General features: G+C 32.5%; 2 protein-coding genes across 2 annotated transcripts; one reads left to right on the top strand and one right to left on the bottom strand.

The window, feature by feature from the left end:
• The first annotated feature begins 5,299 nt into the window (after positions 1 to 5,299).
• On the top strand, positions 5,300 to 7,331 carry LOC125192548 (BAG family molecular chaperone regulator 3-like). The gene is made up of 4 exons (XM_048090155.1): positions 5,300 to 5,875; positions 6,305 to 6,561; positions 6,650 to 6,796; positions 6,885 to 7,331. The coding sequence occupies exons 1-4, from the start codon at positions 5,659 to 5,661 to the stop codon at positions 7,083 to 7,085; spliced, it is 822 nt and encodes a 273-aa protein (XP_047946112.1). The 5' UTR covers positions 5,300 to 5,658; the 3' UTR covers positions 7,086 to 7,331.
• A 4,520-nt stretch (positions 7,332 to 11,851) lies between these two features.
• On the bottom strand, positions 11,852 to 13,705 carry LOC125193240 (protein DETOXIFICATION 49-like). The gene is made up of 2 exons (XM_048091002.1): positions 13,693 to 13,705; positions 11,852 to 13,496 (listed from the first exon to the last, which is right to left on the bottom strand). Exons 1-2 carry the CDS (start codon positions 13,703 to 13,705, stop codon positions 11,875 to 11,877), a joined length of 1,635 nt encoding a protein of 544 aa, XP_047946959.1. The 3' UTR covers positions 11,852 to 11,874.
• Positions 13,706 to 17,698: the final 3,993 nt, after the last annotated feature.

Here is a 17,698-nt window from a genome sequence, read left to right as displayed (position 1 = left end):
TAACACTAAAACCCTACTAGACTAAAATTTGTTTTGTCCACATGAAATGGAGGCAGATCCCACAACCCTATCTGTGGGCCCCACTCGCGGAAAGGTAGTATCTGAAGGCGTTTAATCTTATTCCGGGCCACAATTAACAGGCGAAGTTCGACTCATCAAAGCTACAAGTGTATATGGGGAGCCGTTACTGATTAATTTCTTTGAAAAAGTAATTGGCATGAATGACTGGCTTTGAAACCAATTTTGTACGAAAGGATAGCATCTGAAGGCGTGTATCGTGTTTCGGGCCACAATCAGAGTCACTAAAACTACAAGTATAAATGAAGAACCATTATTGATCTTCTTTAAAAATAGCAGACTAGGAAGCCAATTTTGCGAATAAATAAATATTGTAATAATGTCATCATCAATTATGGACCTCTCTCTCATGCAAGAGATAGAAAAGTGTTTGTTTCTCGAAGTTTAACATGTGCTGATCCACAGCATTATTGGTATAGTCATTCTCTCAGTTGTAGCTGATGAACTGGCCTTAACCCCACCCTACTCCTCAAAGGATAAGCTGCAATTCTAGACAAATAATTTCAACCATATATATCAAAATATGTGAGTGTTTTATTTATGTGTGACAAATTATTATTGCAATTATTTAGGAATCTAAGAGTGTGATCGTGTTTTTTTTTTTGTGTTGGAGTTGTTTTGGTTGTTTATATGAAATGTGACATTATGATTTGAAATTTGAAGCCTTTTCTTGAAAATGAACCAAAGTTTAAGTATTACTTTTATAGAATCCCAAACTTTGCATAAGGTTTCAATTTGGCTTGCCCGGAAATCTAGCGTTGGAAAGTTAAATCAGCGTACCTTTTTTCTTGCAGTCAATATTCTTACCACGCTCATGAATGAGTTTATTTTGAACACGAAAAGAATATTTTACTCGAGAATTCTCTTTCTTATGAGTGTCAAAATGCTTAAAGTCGGAAATTCGAGTATAGTCTACTAAGATTGGTGAAATTCAATAGTATAAACAAATACTAGTATGTACAACACACTAACAGAACTCGTTTTAAGTCATCTTTATTCGTGACATGCATTAGTCTTTAAGTACTCCCTTCGTCCCTATGTAGTGTCGTATTCCTTTATAGATTGTCCATATGTAATTGAGTCTTTTTCTTTTCTGCAAAAAAAAAAAACGAACATATTTCTTCTGTCTAATTTTACTTTCTTTTAATTTATTCTCTCTCTATCTCTCTACTTTTTTCATTTCTTACTTTATTTTCCTTTTACTCAACTCACTTATAACACAATTTCTTAAATTCCGTCCAAAAGATTAAACACATCTACTATTATGGATGAGGGAGTAATTTTTTGCAATTTTTAAAACATTTCTATTATTCACACAACTTTTAACTCTGCTTAAATACTTATTAGTAATTTGTGTCCGAAAGAAAATGTGTTATAAGTAATACGACGAGGGGAATAGTTGTTAGTGATATGTTAGAGATAAGGAGGTGTTTGGTTTGGCAAATAGGAGTATTAAATGCCCAAAAACAAACCTTTTCTCATGTTTGGTTTGGTGAATACCATTTCATTGGGGCCTGCATTAATGAGTCCGGCCCGCCTCTTTTGTGCCCATTTCATTAGATAATTTATCTCCCAAAATTGGGAAGAAACGTTTTCTGCCCAAAAATTTTCCACTCATTAGAAAACTTAAATGACTCATTTCTCCTCATCTTCTTCAACCTCCCTTTCTCTACACTTTTTTGCCTGCTGCCGCTGCCTGCTCTCCTCTCGTCTTATCTCCGCTGAATATCAATTAGCATCGGCTTGTTCTAGGACCTCGAGTTAAATACCCACGACGACCAAGGTTATCTTCCACCTGCGTATTCTTCCTCTCATCAATTGGCATCGTTTTCTTCTTCTCGTCTTCTCTCCGCTGAATCATCAATTTCGTGAGTGAAGAGTGAAGCCCACAAGTTTATCTTGTGGGTTTTGATAAAACAGTTTCAGATTTGTATCAAATTAAGCCCTAACTTGTGATTCAGATTACAAACTACAATTACTGCAATTCAATAGCTCTTTTACTGAATTTCGAAATTGTATATGTGAATTACCTAATTGCAGTTGTGCTTTTGTGCAAATGCAGATATGGTTCGACCACAAAAACAATAGACAAACAACATAACCTAGAAATATTTTTCGAGAGCTCGGAAGCGCTCAACCTTCTCTAAGTATCCAGCTCCTCAACCAATTTATTGCAACGGTTAGATGAGGATAAAATTGGAAATAAGTAAAATACATGAGGATATTTTTGGTATTACAAGCTATTCTTAATTGCGTAAAATACAAACCAAACATCTGAATTTTAACTATAGAAAACATTGAAGTCAAACCAAGCAATAGATATATTTCTCTCTTACCATGAAAAGGGAATCACTAACAAGAGCAATCCCTTTTCTTGAGAAACCATAAAGGCCAAACCAAACCATAAGAGATTATCTTTAATCACTTAGTTGTTTAAATTAATTATTAGTAGGTGGAGAGGAATAAATAGGCAGGACTATGATTAATCGGTAATCAACATAACAATGTGAGGATCCTAGTGATTATTGACAGACGTATTTCATTACCTCAAGTTATCGATTCTAGTGGTTGTAGCAAAATAAAAAAAAATGAAATAATATTTTTATTACAAAAATAAAATAAAATCAAATGGACCTAAATTCAGATATCGATCACATAAAATTTGGTGCTAGTACTTTCTTTAATCCTTAGTTCAAACACAGAGATGTGAAAGAAGATTTTTTTTGTTATAATAACATTTAAATATTGTGTTATAACTAAAGATTAAATTACTCAAGATTAAATTATTCAAGATTAAATTATTTCAAAATTAAATTGATCCGAGATTAATATTGTTATGTCGAGATCATAAATCAAGACTAATTCTATATATTGGTCTTTTAAGATTAAGTATAAAATTCTATTTATTATAGTAGGAGTATAGTATTTTTTCGGTAGTTGTTATAATCAATTAAATCAAACTCTACCTCTAGGAGGAATATTTAAGCATATAGATAGAGTGAACATAAATAGTTAAATGTGACAGAGCATTTAAATTTGTAGAGATTGGAACTTCACAAAGCAGTGCATTTGTGATGTTTGTGTGTCTCTCTGGCACATTGAAATGACAACTAACTAACTTATAATTATCCTCTGAAATTTCGATGCTGACTTCTCACAGATTTTGATGCATCAATTAATCATCACCTCAGCTTACTAATAAAAACAATTTTCTTTTTTTGCATAGTTATTTGCTGGCTTCATTTAATGAGTCTTCCATTTTCTTTAATGGCAAGGTTAGTAAAATTTAATTTTCTTGAAAGTTAGGATAAGTTTTAGCCAATTATATCTTATTATCATCATTGTCTCAAATTAATTTCTAAATCGAAATAGTTTAATGCACATATACCCATTGCACTTGCTAAAATATTTAGATATGGATGCTTTTAGTACTATGCTTGCAAGTGAAAATTTTCCTTTTTTGTCTTGACTTGAAGTATACTAATCTAGAAAATGGAAAGTCATCATGGTTAATGATGAAAGAAAATTAACTTGGGATTGTGCCTTTTGCTACGAAAAGTATCTACTATCTTTATACGGGTGATAAAATGCAAATTCATATATTGTACGAACTCTAAATTATGATCTGAATCATTAAAAAATATCAACAGATGATAAAATAGTAGCAATAAAAAATGTCAACACAGTGTCAACACAATATCAACACAACATCAACCGTTGACACTGTGTTGACATTCTCTGTTGATACTATTTTGTCATCTGTTGACATTTTTTAATGATCAGATCATAATTTAGAATTTATATAATATTTAGAATTTACATTTAATTACATCCCATCTCAATACACTATTAATAAATACCAATAATACTTTTCTCGAATGTAAAAATGCTCGAAGGTACATCAATAAAATAACAACACAATTCCTAACAAAAATAACAGCCAAGGATTGTACGTGATAATTGTCAAACCCCTCTATCTATTTTAGGGGACATAAATTCGATAACCACAAATTAAAGGTAAGAAAAAAAGAAACAATCCATGAAAAAAAAATAACTAATTTTTTTTAATTTTTAATAAATGCCAATAATTGTCTAGGGATGATTCATCCCACAATAATCAATTTCACTCACCAATCAAATTTGAAAACAGTTGCTTTAAGAAATTGATTCCTCTACTATTCGTTTAGCCTACTATTTTTTTATCCTCTTTAATCATTTTAGATACAAAAGTGGCTCTCCATTATCAACCAATACACCACAGATGTTCACTAGATCAGGGAACACCTTTGCAATATACCAACCATGAGAGAGAGATATATGTATAGAGTTCATATATATTAATTATTCTTGATTTGTTGAGGTCATAGAGATTGTGCTAAATGATGTTGTTGAGAATACCTAATTCAAAGTACATTTTATATTCAATGTCTATTTCTTATTCAGATGTTTTTTCATTGAAATAGCATGGAATATATAGTTCTATAGTGGGCAAATACATCTATGTAACTCAAACTTTATTAATTTTAGTTTATCAGAAATGATAAAATTATTCATCCACACTAAAGTTATTTTATTGGACTATTTTAATAATTTATCGATAGTTTAAAATCTAAAATCTAAAATTTATTTATAATATTGACATCTACAAAAATAATCAAATATTTTCATTGACATTTATTACCTAATTTTAAATATTTGAATATAATTATACTTGTTACTTTATTCTGATGTAGGAGTAGAGAAACAGTGAAGCTTAATCTATAGAGCTTTATAATAGAATAAAGAAGACAAAAAGGTTAATTTATTAGTAAAAGTCATTAATAATTTGATATTAATGCTCAATATGGATAAAGAAGACATATCCAAGCAAAGAATCCAATAGAGACCAAAGCCATATGAAAGCTACCAGCTTTTTTTATTTTACACTTTTCTCTCTCCAAATTGTTGCTATAATTTTAATGCAGCGTTTATAATGTGCTTAAACTAACTAGATTAAATTTCATGATTTCCATCAAATTAACATACCAAACACCAACACACAAACAACAAAAGAAAAAAAAAAAAAAAAGAGAAATAAAAATCATTAAACAAAGAAAAAGAAAAAAGAAAACCAGCAACAACCCAACCAAGACATATTGTCATATTCTTCTTTCCCCACCCCCACCCCACCCCCTCTATATATATATATACATATATGAATGAATTCAATCCTACCAAGCCTCTTTCTATATCATATTCTTTCTAAAATTTCCAAGAACAAATCCCTCTATAACTAGCTAGAAACACAGATTTCTTAACAAAGTACTCTTTTTTTGTGTGTTTTTATTAAACCTTAAGGGTTTTGTAAGTATAAAGTATATAGTACATAACTTAAGATACCATGTTGTTGTTGTTGTTGTTGCTCTGACATTTTGTGGGTCAGAATTTGGTTCTATTCTTCATACATATATATGTTCTTAGCTTAGCACACAAGCACTTCCAAATTCATCTCAATCCAATTTTCTTGATCACTTTATTTTTCCCAATCTTTCTTCACACATTTCACCACCATATAAGCTAAGGTGTCACATTCCCACCACCATGAACAAAGACTACATTTTGAGGATGAAACCCAACAAGGCCAACAAATCCCCCACCGGCGGCGGCGAGGTCGCCGGAGGGTGGGAAGTCCGGCCAGGTGGGATGCTGGTGCAGAAGAGGAACTCAGATTGTAATCACATTGTTTCAAACATCAAAGTTAGAGTGAAACATGGCTCAGTTTACCATGATGTTGTGATCAGCTCTCAAGCTAGTTTTGGTAAATACTGCATTTTTATGATGATTTGATTCTTGATTGTGGGGATTTAAATTTTTTACTTAGTTGTGATCAACTTTCGAGCTAGTTTTGGTAAAGACTGCATTTTTATGATGATTTGGTTGATTCTTGATTGAGGGATTTATATTTTTATGTAGTTAGTGATCAGCTCTCAAGCCAGTTATTTGCATTTTTTTGATGACTTGGTTGATTCTTGATTGTGGGATTTAGATTTTATGTAGTTGTGATCAACTCTGAAGTCAGTTTTGGTCAAGACTGCCTTTTTATGATGATTTGGTTGATTCTTGATTGTGGGATTTAAATTTTTATTTAGATGCGATCAACTCTCATGCCATTTTTGCTAAAGACTGCTTTTTTATGATGATTTGGCTGGTTCTTGAATGTGGGATTTGAATTTTTGTTTTGATGCAGGTGAGCTAAAGAAGATGGTGGCAGGGGCAACTGGGGTGCACACACAAGATCAGAAGATGATTTACAAGGAAAAGGAGAGAGATTCAAAATCATTTCTTGATAGTGTTGGTGTAAGAGATGGCTCAAAGATTGTGATGGTTGAAGATGAAGTGAGTAGAGAGAAAAGATGCCTTGAATCAAGAAAGAATGCTAAATTGGACAAGGCATCAAAGGAGATTGCTGAGATCAGATTTGAGGTTGATGCCCTTGCAAAAAAGGTACTACCATTATTCTTGAGAAAAAAATTGATTCATTTATTGAATAATAGTTTTAATTGAAGAGATGTGATTGGTTGTGAATTGGTAGGTGGGAGCAATTGAATTGGAAATTAATGGAGGCAAGAAAGTTGTGGAGACAGTTTTTTTGGGCTTGATTGAATTGTTGATGAAACAGCTCATAAAGTTGGATGCAATTGCTGCTGATGGAGATGTAAAGCTCCAGAGAAGAATGCAGGTTACATATTAATTTTATTTATAATAAAAAATAAGATGAAAATCACTTCTTTATTTTTTTTGGTTTTGACTTTGATGAATTCTTGAAGGTGAAAAGGGTGCAGAAGTACATAGAAACTCTTGACATGCTGAAGATGAGGAATTCCAACCTAGAAAATATGCAGCAATACCAGAAGATTTACAAGGAACCGGTGTCGAAAACTTGCCAAAAACAGCAAGAAATGAAGAGGATTAATGGGGGTTTCAATCATGGGCAAGTGGTGGTTACAACAAAATGGGAGACATTTTGATGAACCAAAAAAATTTCAAGTTCAAGAAAGTTGCTGTGATGAAAAAAGAAGTTATATAATTTGATTTTTAATGGTATAGAAAGTATTATGCACATATGTTTTCTGTTAAATCTTGAATATATATGGATGGATGGATGGTGTTGGGAAATATGATTGTTTTTACATTCTTTAATTTTCTGCACTAAGATTTTGGTGATTGTATGATGCTCTATTTGTTTAGAATGTGAAGTGAAATTCTTCTTCCAATTTGTATATAAAAATTGGTGTAAATTGGTGTAAAGTGGAGGTTGAAGGGATTCTTATACAATTTACTTTTGATTTACATATATTGTTAAAATAATTCTTTAGCTTAATTCAGAAAAATATATACTCCATTTTTATAGTGCTATTTGAATCAAACACTCACGTATGCAAGATGACTCGAACATCTAACTAACTAAGTTACATAAAACTAAAATCTTAACTTCAACCGATGATTTTACAAGCAAGGGCATTATAACTATACATTAGATTCATGAATATGTATTCCAAAAAATAAACATTTTTTCGATTTGTGGGAAAATAATTTAGGATTTTGGTGTAATTGATGAAGACAAAATCATTACCTAATCTCCTACACAAAGATTCCAATGTTTTTGTTGGTGCAGCAAAAGTTGATGGAACAATGAACCAACCATAAATTTAATCATCTTTTTGACATTACTCACTAAACTACACTGTTTTTTTCTCAAAATATAATCTTTGTTTGACTTTTAAGCCCACAGGATATCGTTTATTAATTATTATTTCTTTATTTTCTTCAGGCGTGAGAAATTTCACTAGTGATATCTCATTTTCACTTCATGTTTTTGCACCATAAAATAAAGTTTATGTCATCGATTTAAGTATTTAATACTACCATTTAGAAGAATAGAGTAAGTGATAAAATGAAAAGTACACTCTCCGTCTATTATTAAATATTTATGGAATATCTTCCACTAATATTTCATTATCAAATTAATAGTTCTATTATATAATAATAATCCACATTTATCTATCTTTTCTTTGCCTTTCTTAAATAAAAATCAAAGATAGAGGGAGTATTTATTTAGGATGACAGAGCCAATATAGTAGTAGTACTGGTTTATAAGTACCTAGCTAGGCAAGAGGCCCACATGGCCACATATATGAGAAAACTAATTAGACCATATATATTTAATGAATCCTTAATACTCCTAATTCATAGACAAATATAGTATACTTCCTTCGTCCCATTACATGTGAGATATTTCATTTAACCACAAATATTAAGACTGAAAAAAAGTAGAAAGAAAAAGTAGGATACAGTCGAAATAAGAGAGATAGAATTTTGATTTTTATCATAAAAAAAAATATCTCATTTATAGTAAGACAATGTAAAAAAAAATACACCTTACTTGTAATGAGACGCATGTAAAAAATACTCTCCCAATATTCATATTATTTGAGTAATTATTGTGATTCTTGCAATGCTTTGGCTATAGCCCAAGGAAGAAAACTTTATAGGCCCAATGATATATTAAAGCCCAAAACTAGGATTCTCTAATGTGCTTGGTCGATTTTTTAGAGAAGATGAGATATTGATAAGCCCAGAGAGACCTAAGACAATAAAAATTTATTTATGCAACTCATCATAATTGCAAAGCAACTTAGCATATTTATTAGAATTTTTAGAATAAATAATTTTTTGTTAATCATATTTTGAAATAGTAAACAATGTCCCACCGTTACAGAAAATAGGAATAAAATTTTTTTGGGCAAAGTAAACATTGTCCCACCGTGAACAATTATCACAATTTTTTTTTCTATTTTTGGCCAAAAAAACTGCATACACAATGCTAATATTTTGGGCAAAATATATACCCCATATAAGGCAATTTAATTTAATAGCACTTAGGCAAAATATATCTAAGGAAATTTAATTTAATTATTTTTTATTATTCAATAGGTGAATAATTTAATTATTTAACCCAAAAATGGTATATATTTTGAGTAATTTATGCATTATAATTAGTTCGCCATCTTAGCGTTATAACTAATTAACAATACCATTTCACATATCTACATTCCCCCGAAAACGAACAACATGCAGAAAATAATATAAAAGCAACACTATTTATAGCTAATTGTTGTCGGGCTAACAAATATAACACCTCTAAAATTATAGACGACAAATGGTGGGGTGAAAAAAGTTGAAATTCAGGTAGAAATAGCTACGTAAGTTAGTAGGAGACGTGCAAAGTTGCGAGTTTGATTTGATATATTAATTCAATGTAACGTTATATATAAATAAACACGTGACGTATAAGAAGGGTGTTGGGGTATTAAAGACAACATACCTATTCTTACATGCAATGCAATCTATTGACATTTGACAAGTTGGTTAGTGGGAAAGCCCAATTTCAGGCATGTTCGAAACATTTAAATTTAAATTAATAGAAACAAAAAAGTTCAAATTCATGGAACATTATATAATTATTTATTACTATAAGTTATATCATGAACAATCCATTATACAATAATATCTCCAATATACATACTCCACGGTTCATTTATCTAAAATTAGAATGTGAAATACATGAAAGAATTGGACAAATAACGTGAGAGAGGAAAAATGGAACAAAATAAAAAGAAAGTTGTCGCGGCATGCTGGTGGGCACTCGATGGTGATATGGCGCCAACTGTCCAGGCGACACCAGTTGGATAACGAACAAACTAACGATTAGTTATGTACCGTTAGCTACTTCGATACTATGTTAGAAAATATACTTGGAATTTGCGAAAATAATTTATAAAAATGATGCCATCTCGAGAATATATTATTTTGTTTATATTGCTCCATATTTCTCAATTTAAAACGCAACGCTTTGTAGCGTTAAATGCTACACTAGTTGATTTTCTACGCGATATGTACCTTGATTGATTTTTCCTCTAAATTTATTTTCGTTATTCGAATAACAACCTACAAGTTCTTATATAACTATTTGTTGCACCCTCCAAAAATATGTCGAATAAACCACCGGTCGTGGATCGTGGCCACTTGAAACTCTAGCTAATTCATTGATTCGATGAGAAACGTCTTATTAATTAAATTGTGTGGTACCGTTCAAATACGTGCCAATATGTAGCCCAATGCTTTAGACATTCTCATTCAATCTCAAACTCTCTATGTGTGTGTGTGAAAAGCAATGGGGTTGTTTACTCATCTACGTAAGCCGGCAGTTGAGAAGATTGAATGGTCCATCATTTTTTGTCAAATTTCCATACTTGGTAAGTTGAGAGCCCTTAGCTTGTCCAACCGAATCAAAATCCTCGACTTAAAAGGTAAGAACCTTGATGTTTTGGTCTTCCAATTCTTTGAATCTCAGATTCCTTGTCTCAATAATGGGTGCCCCATTTCCTCTTTCCATATATTATTGATTATTGGTGATTTTAAGACATTCCAAATATGGACAAGATAATGGTTGCAAATAAGTGGATTTTCTTCAATTGCTATAACAAGATAATGTTGAGATATTCACGTGTTAATTGTTTTATATTGAAAAATACGGAGTAAAATAAATTAACTTAAATATCAAATTAGACGAATCGATAAAACGTTGTCCCTTCATCCAATAAGTCAGGGATTTGAATCATCAAGGGGATATTTCGATACCATTATTGATCATTTCCTTTGATCTACCTTTCACGTATAAAAAACAATTCAATTAATAAAACTTATAACTAGACTTATGGAAATATCAAATCAACTCTTGCTTGGTTATAGTTTATTTGATTTGCCTTTCACGTATCAGATACACTTCAACTAATGAAACTATAACTAGCCTAGTAGAAATCCAAAAATAAGCGTTCAAAAAATAAGAGTGCATATGTTGTTGCTGCTTACCACTCATGCATTCCACAAATATATAATCACACACATGTAGTGAATCGCATTTATAAATGCAAATCTATCATAAATTGAGTATATTAGTTTACCATACGTAACATCTACCACACGCTTAATTTGCATTATCAATTATATGCATTTGATTTAAATAAACACCTTTTTAATTTACATTGTCTGCATGTCACATATATCAACACAAAATCTTTGTTCCTCTCCTGCCTGTGCATGGTATAAAAACACTAAGATGAAAGGCCAAATCAGGTAAATTGCTAGAAATATCATGAAATTTAACAGATTATCTGGCCGTAATTTTAATAATTAGTCAGAAAAATCATGAAATTTTGATTTATTCGCAATAAGACTAAAAAATATGACCATACATGTATATAATATTGTTGATATTTTAATCTAATCCAAATAACATTATTTTGCTTTTGAATTGACGACATCATTTAACTCACTAGCGTTAACATCAGATATAATTTCACTAATTTTTCTGTCCTTGAATATTTGCAAACTAATTCAAACTTTATGGGTTTATGACAGATTTTTAAACCGTAGTTTTTCAATAATTAAACGACACTAGTTGCTGTTCAATCGATAATATCGTTTAACTCACTGACGATAATATTTATGTATGATTTTTCAACTTTCATGTCAGAACAATCAAAACTTTTTTATATTAAAATTGATTTTCAAAATCTCAACACCGAATTTCACCAAAACTTTATTGTTTTTATGACTATTTGCCAAAAAAACATTTCTTATTCCTATCATCTCATTATCCCCATCCTTTAATTTATACTAACCCCAAAATAGTATAAAAAAAGGAGATGAGAATGAATTGGTGAACTAACAAAATATTAATTTGATTAAATATAATCATTCAATTTCAAGCCTGAGAATCATCATTTTGATATCATCCGATGAAGAAATCAAGCCATCGCTTTCATGGTCGGCTTTTCCAGTCAACTCCTTTGCCCTGCTCGCTTCCTCATCCCAATCCGTCCTCATCACCACCACCAGCATCGCCGCCGCGCACGACGCCTGCGCCGCCAGCAGCCCCATCCACAGCCCCTTGAAGTCATACCCAAGGTAGAAGCACAGCCCCACCGCCACCGGCATCCCCACCAGGTAAAAGCACCCCACATTGATCCCGGCCCCCATCCTCGGCCGCGCCGTCCCCCGCAGCACCCCGTACCCGGTCGTCTGCGGGCAGTTCCCGAGCTCGCAGAGACCGATCACCGGCAGCACCGCCGCCGTCAGCGCCGCGATCTCGGCGTCGCCGGTGAACATCCCCGCCCAGACGTTCCTCACCGAGACCGCGAACGCCAGCGCGGCAATGCCGGCGAGGAGGCTGGCGCAGAGGCCGAGGACGGCCGCCGTCCTCGCCCCCTGCGGCCGCCCCGCCCCGAGCTGGTTCCCGACCCTGGCCGAGACCCCCATGCTCAGGGACGAGGGGAAAATATAAATAAGGGAGGTGGTCTGGATCAGGATCCCCATGGACCCCACAGTGGCCCTGGGGTTTGCCAGGAGGCCACATAGGAGGATCATGATCTCATACCACCACCACTCCAGACAAACACTGACACAGCTGGGGACCGCGAGGTTCAGGAGCGGTCCCCAGTTTGTCAGAGATTTGCTGGAGAAACCGCCCCATGTTTTCTTGTAGGCCCCTGACCTCGCCACGTAGGCGAGGATGCAGAGGACGAGGTTGAGGTTTGTGATGACGGCGGCGGCGGCGACGCCAGGGACGCCGAGGGAGAGGACGGTGACGAGGAGGTAGGTGATGGGGACGTGGAGGAGGACGGCGAGGGCGGCGCAGTAGGCCAGGGGCATTGTGATGGACTGCGTGCGGAGGTAGATGCGGAGGGGGTGGAGGAGGGAGTTGGCGGCGAGGTCGGGGAGGGAGGCGAGGATGTAGGAGCGGGCGGCCGCAGCGATGGCCGGGTCCTGGCCGCAGAGGAGGAGGATGTGGTGCATGTTGAGCCAGAGGAGGGAGATGGGGAGGGAGGCCAGGAGGAGGAGGAGGGTGGCGCGTTGGAGGGCGAGGCCGAGTTGCTTGAAGCGGTGGGCCCCGTGGGATTGGGCGCAGATGGGCTCCATCCCGGACGCAAGGCCGGACAGGACAGAGTAGCCAGTGATGTTGGCGAAGCCGACAGCCAGGGCGCCACCTGCGAGGGGGAGGGGCCCCAGGTGGCCGAGGAACATGAGGGAGATCAACGAGCGCAAGTAGAGGATGAGGCTGGTGATGATCATTGGGACGGACACGTCCGAGATTGCTTTGGCCTCCTTCAAAATATTGGAAGGCGACGGCGTTGGTACTGTTGTTGTTGTTGTTGTTGTTGTTGTTTTTGGTGGTTTTTGATCAATACATGTTGGAGAGAAGGGAACCAAAGGATTCAACATTTTTTTTTTGGAGGGGGATTGTGTTTGTGTGTGTTTAAGGGTAGTGGTGTTGATGTTATTGTTGCAATCCCCTCTACTTATATAGTAAGTGGATTCTGTCGTTTTTTTGGAGGAAGAAAAGAAGAAGAAGAAATCTTAATTTAGGGTTGTGAAATGCTTGTTAGAGCTAAGACTGCTATTTCTAATTATATACAATAATATTAATTAGTGAAACACAGGCTCTAGTAATGTATAACTCTTTGACTAATGTAAATTACTTTCTTTGTTTGGATTAGTGATTACTTATCTTACCTTGACTTATCATCTTGAATGTCAAAAACTATAAATGCAAGAAGATGAAAATAGTTTGTGGAATATGAGTTTTCTACGTTTATATATTAAAGATTAAATTTATTAAAAGATAATACCCCGACGTTAGAAGTAAATGAGACATGTATTCCTAGCGGAACCAAAATGAAAATATTTTATAAATATTTTAAAATTAGATGAAGAAAGATTGATGTAACATAGTAGGATTTTAAATTCACGAAAAAATGTTGATTGCCGAATTAAAAATTGCCAATTGATCCCAATATAAATGTTTTGCGAATAATATGTTTTCGAGATTAATATCTCAGCTAAAAGAAATGGTTTTTGTTGTCTACTGCGTTTGTTAATTAGTTTTGTCCTTCGTTAGATCATGCGTTACTCTTTTCGTGTTCATTTGAAGTTATTCTAATTTTATTGTTGTTTAGATTCTCATTAGCTTCGTGTTTTTTTTACATATATCGAAGAAAAAAAGTAGAGTATGGTTTAGGATTTTGTCTTCTTTCGTCACACTATTTATGCAAGTTATTGATGTCACTTGTAGGTGTGAAAACGTTTGTAGTACTAGTATTGTTAAGCATAGAACAAAATAGTAGAAAATAAATGGCAAAACACATCTAGAGGACCTTATACTATTACATTTTTTTTCATTAGGTTATTCTAAAAAAATTATGGTTCATAATCCTTGTAGCAATGTATTTTGTTTCATTTGTTCCTTATACTAATGCATTTAAATTTAGGAGAATTTAATATTTTTATTTTAAATTTGGTTGGATCTTTATGTAATAAACTTTAAAAATTTTATATAACATTTCTTGTATTAATTATATTTATTTATTTTTCTATTTTCGCATAATTATTTTGAAATTAATTCAGTTGCAATATCGGCTCAATAAAAAGTTAAGCTAATACTAGTATTAATGAATGTGTTTCCTAATACAGAAAAAAATGTATTTAAAGATCTAAAATGGATAGTCATGAAATAATCAAATGAAATCAAACTCCCAATACGAAATAAATCTTAAAACTAAAAGGTTCAAAGAAGGTCTCAAAAATCAAAATATATAAAATTTTTAGATAGAAGTCCATAAAACTTATCTAATACGTTGAGATTTAATATTGACACCATTAATTTTATAATATCATATGAAAATTAAAACTTATCTTTTGCATTTTTTTTCTAAAACTTCAAATAAATGAATAAAAAAAAACCAAGCTTTGATTTATTTAATTTACAATAGTAATAAAACTAATAATAATATTTATCATAATAAATTCAAATTAAATATTTCAAACAAAACAAAAAAGATTAACGTGGGCTAAACGAGAGCATAGCTCACAAATGATACTCACATAAATTATCTCCATTTCATGATATGTAATTTTATAAACATTATCATGGGATGATGGGATAAGATAAAACAAATAATCGAAGAGAATATATGATTTTTATGTCAACCTCAATCGTCATTTTAGAAGCAAAATCTTGTATGCACGCTTCTATTAATGATGATTTAATTTTGACTTTCTAAATGGGTCGGTTTTTTACAAGTAATTTTTCCGTTTCTGACTAATTATAAAAAAAGGGAATAAATCTATTAGGATGTACTTTGTCAAAATCAGGATTTTAGATTAATATATAAAGTTGGCAAGATCAATATTATTAAAAATTGAAAGGAATGTAAACCAACCCTTAAAAAGACTAATAATTATCAAAATTATCGAAATTGGCTAATTCTGAATTAGGTATCGAAAATTAGGATGTTGATTAGCTTCATTAATCTAATGCTCCATATTCATTGAAATAAATTCAACCTATTTGATTTATATTTTCTAAAATTAGTCTATTTTGCTATTTTGTCTGTCAACCAAAATTATTTAAATTCAATTTTAAATGTTTCCACTACAAATTACTACGAGATCTTATTACCCATTAATAATATTATAATTATTTTTTTCTCTTCTTATTTGATTAATTTTACAGTAATATTTTTATATATCGTTTCTAAGGAGTGTGATCAATTGCTAACTTGCTAACTCATCAATGCAGTGTATTAACAATGTCAATACTATGACATTAAAATGTTAACACATAATTTTGTTAAACTTCAATATAACGTGTTGATATTATATGTTGTCATTTTGATGTCACCGTATCGACATTTTTAATACACTGTATTGATGAGTTAACAGAATTAGCAATTTAAATAGTTAGTAATATAACGCCATCCTCATTTCTAATGTCTTTATTTATAAAGGACGAGGGACTACTTAAATTTGTGGCCATGTTATAGACAATAATACGACCGGTTGACAGCTTGAATAGAGTGGTTTCGATTAAAAAATGTTTTGACTTTCAATTTGTCAATTCTAATTAAATACTTAAGGCTGTATGTGGCATGATTTAGTTAGATTTCTTATGGAAACTTCTATAAATTGATTTCAATATCTTCCTTAGTATATGTCGATTGTTTATTAAAAAATGTCAAACGTTGTGTATCTTTTCGTTCGCACGTATAAGTGTGTTTATACGTAATGCCTATAATCAGAATAAAAAGAATCATAAAACCATTACTTATAACTCAAATCGAATAAAAATCGTAGAGAATCGGTCGATTTTGTTATACAAGGGCCTACGCAATTATTGAAGTGGTGTTCGATTACTCGATATTAACTTATCACGTGATTCTTCGAAATTTAATCGGCTTGAGATTACATGAGATTAATTTTATTGCAAAAAAGGAAAAATCATAAGTCAAAAATAAAATATATTATGATATTGAGTCGAATAAAGTTGAAGAAAATCGATCAAGTTTTAATGGCATCGTGGATACGCATATTATGTATGGTTAGATTAGTTATCATTATTATTATAAAAGATTATATTAATATGGTGATTTCGAATAAAAAACGTTTGACTTAATTTTGGTCAATTTTGACTTAAAATTAAAGGCATTATTATATGTGGCATAAATTAATTAAATAGTTATGGATTCATTTAAATGTCGTATATAGTGAGGTATGGGAAAGGCTTTATTAGAATTGATTTAATTTTCACTATATGTCACTGTTTACTTACAAATGTCAAACATTCGTGTGTACAATTAAGGCATATACAATATGTAAAATGTAAATTGAGACGAACTAATTAGATAAAGGTTTCAACAAAGATTATTCTTTGATGCGTTCTCAATATCTTAGAGAATCTTTATTCCATCAACTATTAATTTTGGTTTTGTTAAATTTTGGCTTTATTTGTAGTGGAGTGTGTTGATCTCAAGCCTCTATTTTGTTGTTGCAAGTAAACGCTTCAAATAAAAAAAAGAAGAAGAAGAAAAAGTACTGCATTGAAGTTAATAGATTATTATTATATGATGTGCATACGAATGAGATATAGTACTAATAAAATGTGTTTTGTTTTTAAAGCTAAATGCAAAATACTTAAAATTTTGACGAGCATGTCATAGGAAAAATAAAACTAAGAGCAACAAGATGTTTTCTTCAATTCTATATATATTTACACGCAATGGCATATTCACATCGATGATTTAGTTATTTATTTTTATTAATGTATATTTAATATCTAAAGTATATTAAAAATATTAAGATTACAGTATTATTTAGCATTTCAGCCGAATGCTTTAATCAGTGATATATTATCCGTATTATCTTAGAGAAAATTTTATTATATTATGGTATCTTATTTGGAAAAGTACATAATAATATCACTGCAACAAAAAAAATCGGATAATGACACTGTTTAATGCTATTAAGAACGCTAGTTTGTATCTAATTATACCACCAAGGCTTCATAAATGTGTCCTTATTTTTAGTGTTCCAACTAAAATTATGGGACAAAAATAGAAGCATCCTAAAAAAGTACTCCGAAAGACTAATTTCAAAGGTTGTATAATTAGTTTGCACTACAATCGCTTCGGTCTAGCTAAGTAAAATCTTGTAGCACGACTTCACGACTTAATTAGGCCCGTGG

This window comes from Salvia hispanica, chromosome 6, assembly GCF_023119035.1.
Source record: "Salvia hispanica cultivar TCC Black 2014 chromosome 6, UniMelb_Shisp_WGS_1.0, whole genome shotgun sequence".
Taxonomy (NCBI): domain Eukaryota; kingdom Viridiplantae; phylum Streptophyta; class Magnoliopsida; order Lamiales; family Lamiaceae; genus Salvia; species Salvia hispanica.
The sequence above is the reverse complement of the archived record's forward strand: the minus strand, read 5'-3'. Positions and strand labels throughout refer to the sequence as shown.

Coding starts and splice junctions, on each gene's coding strand:
- LOC125192548 (XM_048090155.1), top strand. CDS start 5,659: ATGAACAAAGACTACATTTTGAGGATGAAACCCAACAAGGCCAACAAA. Junction 5,876..6,304: donor CAGCTCTCAAGCTAGTTTTG/GTAAATACTGCA, acceptor GTTTTGATGCAG/GTGAGCTAAAGAAGATGGTG. Junction 6,562..6,649: donor TTGATGCCCTTGCAAAAAAG/GTACTACCATTA, acceptor GTGAATTGGTAG/GTGGGAGCAATTGAATTGGA.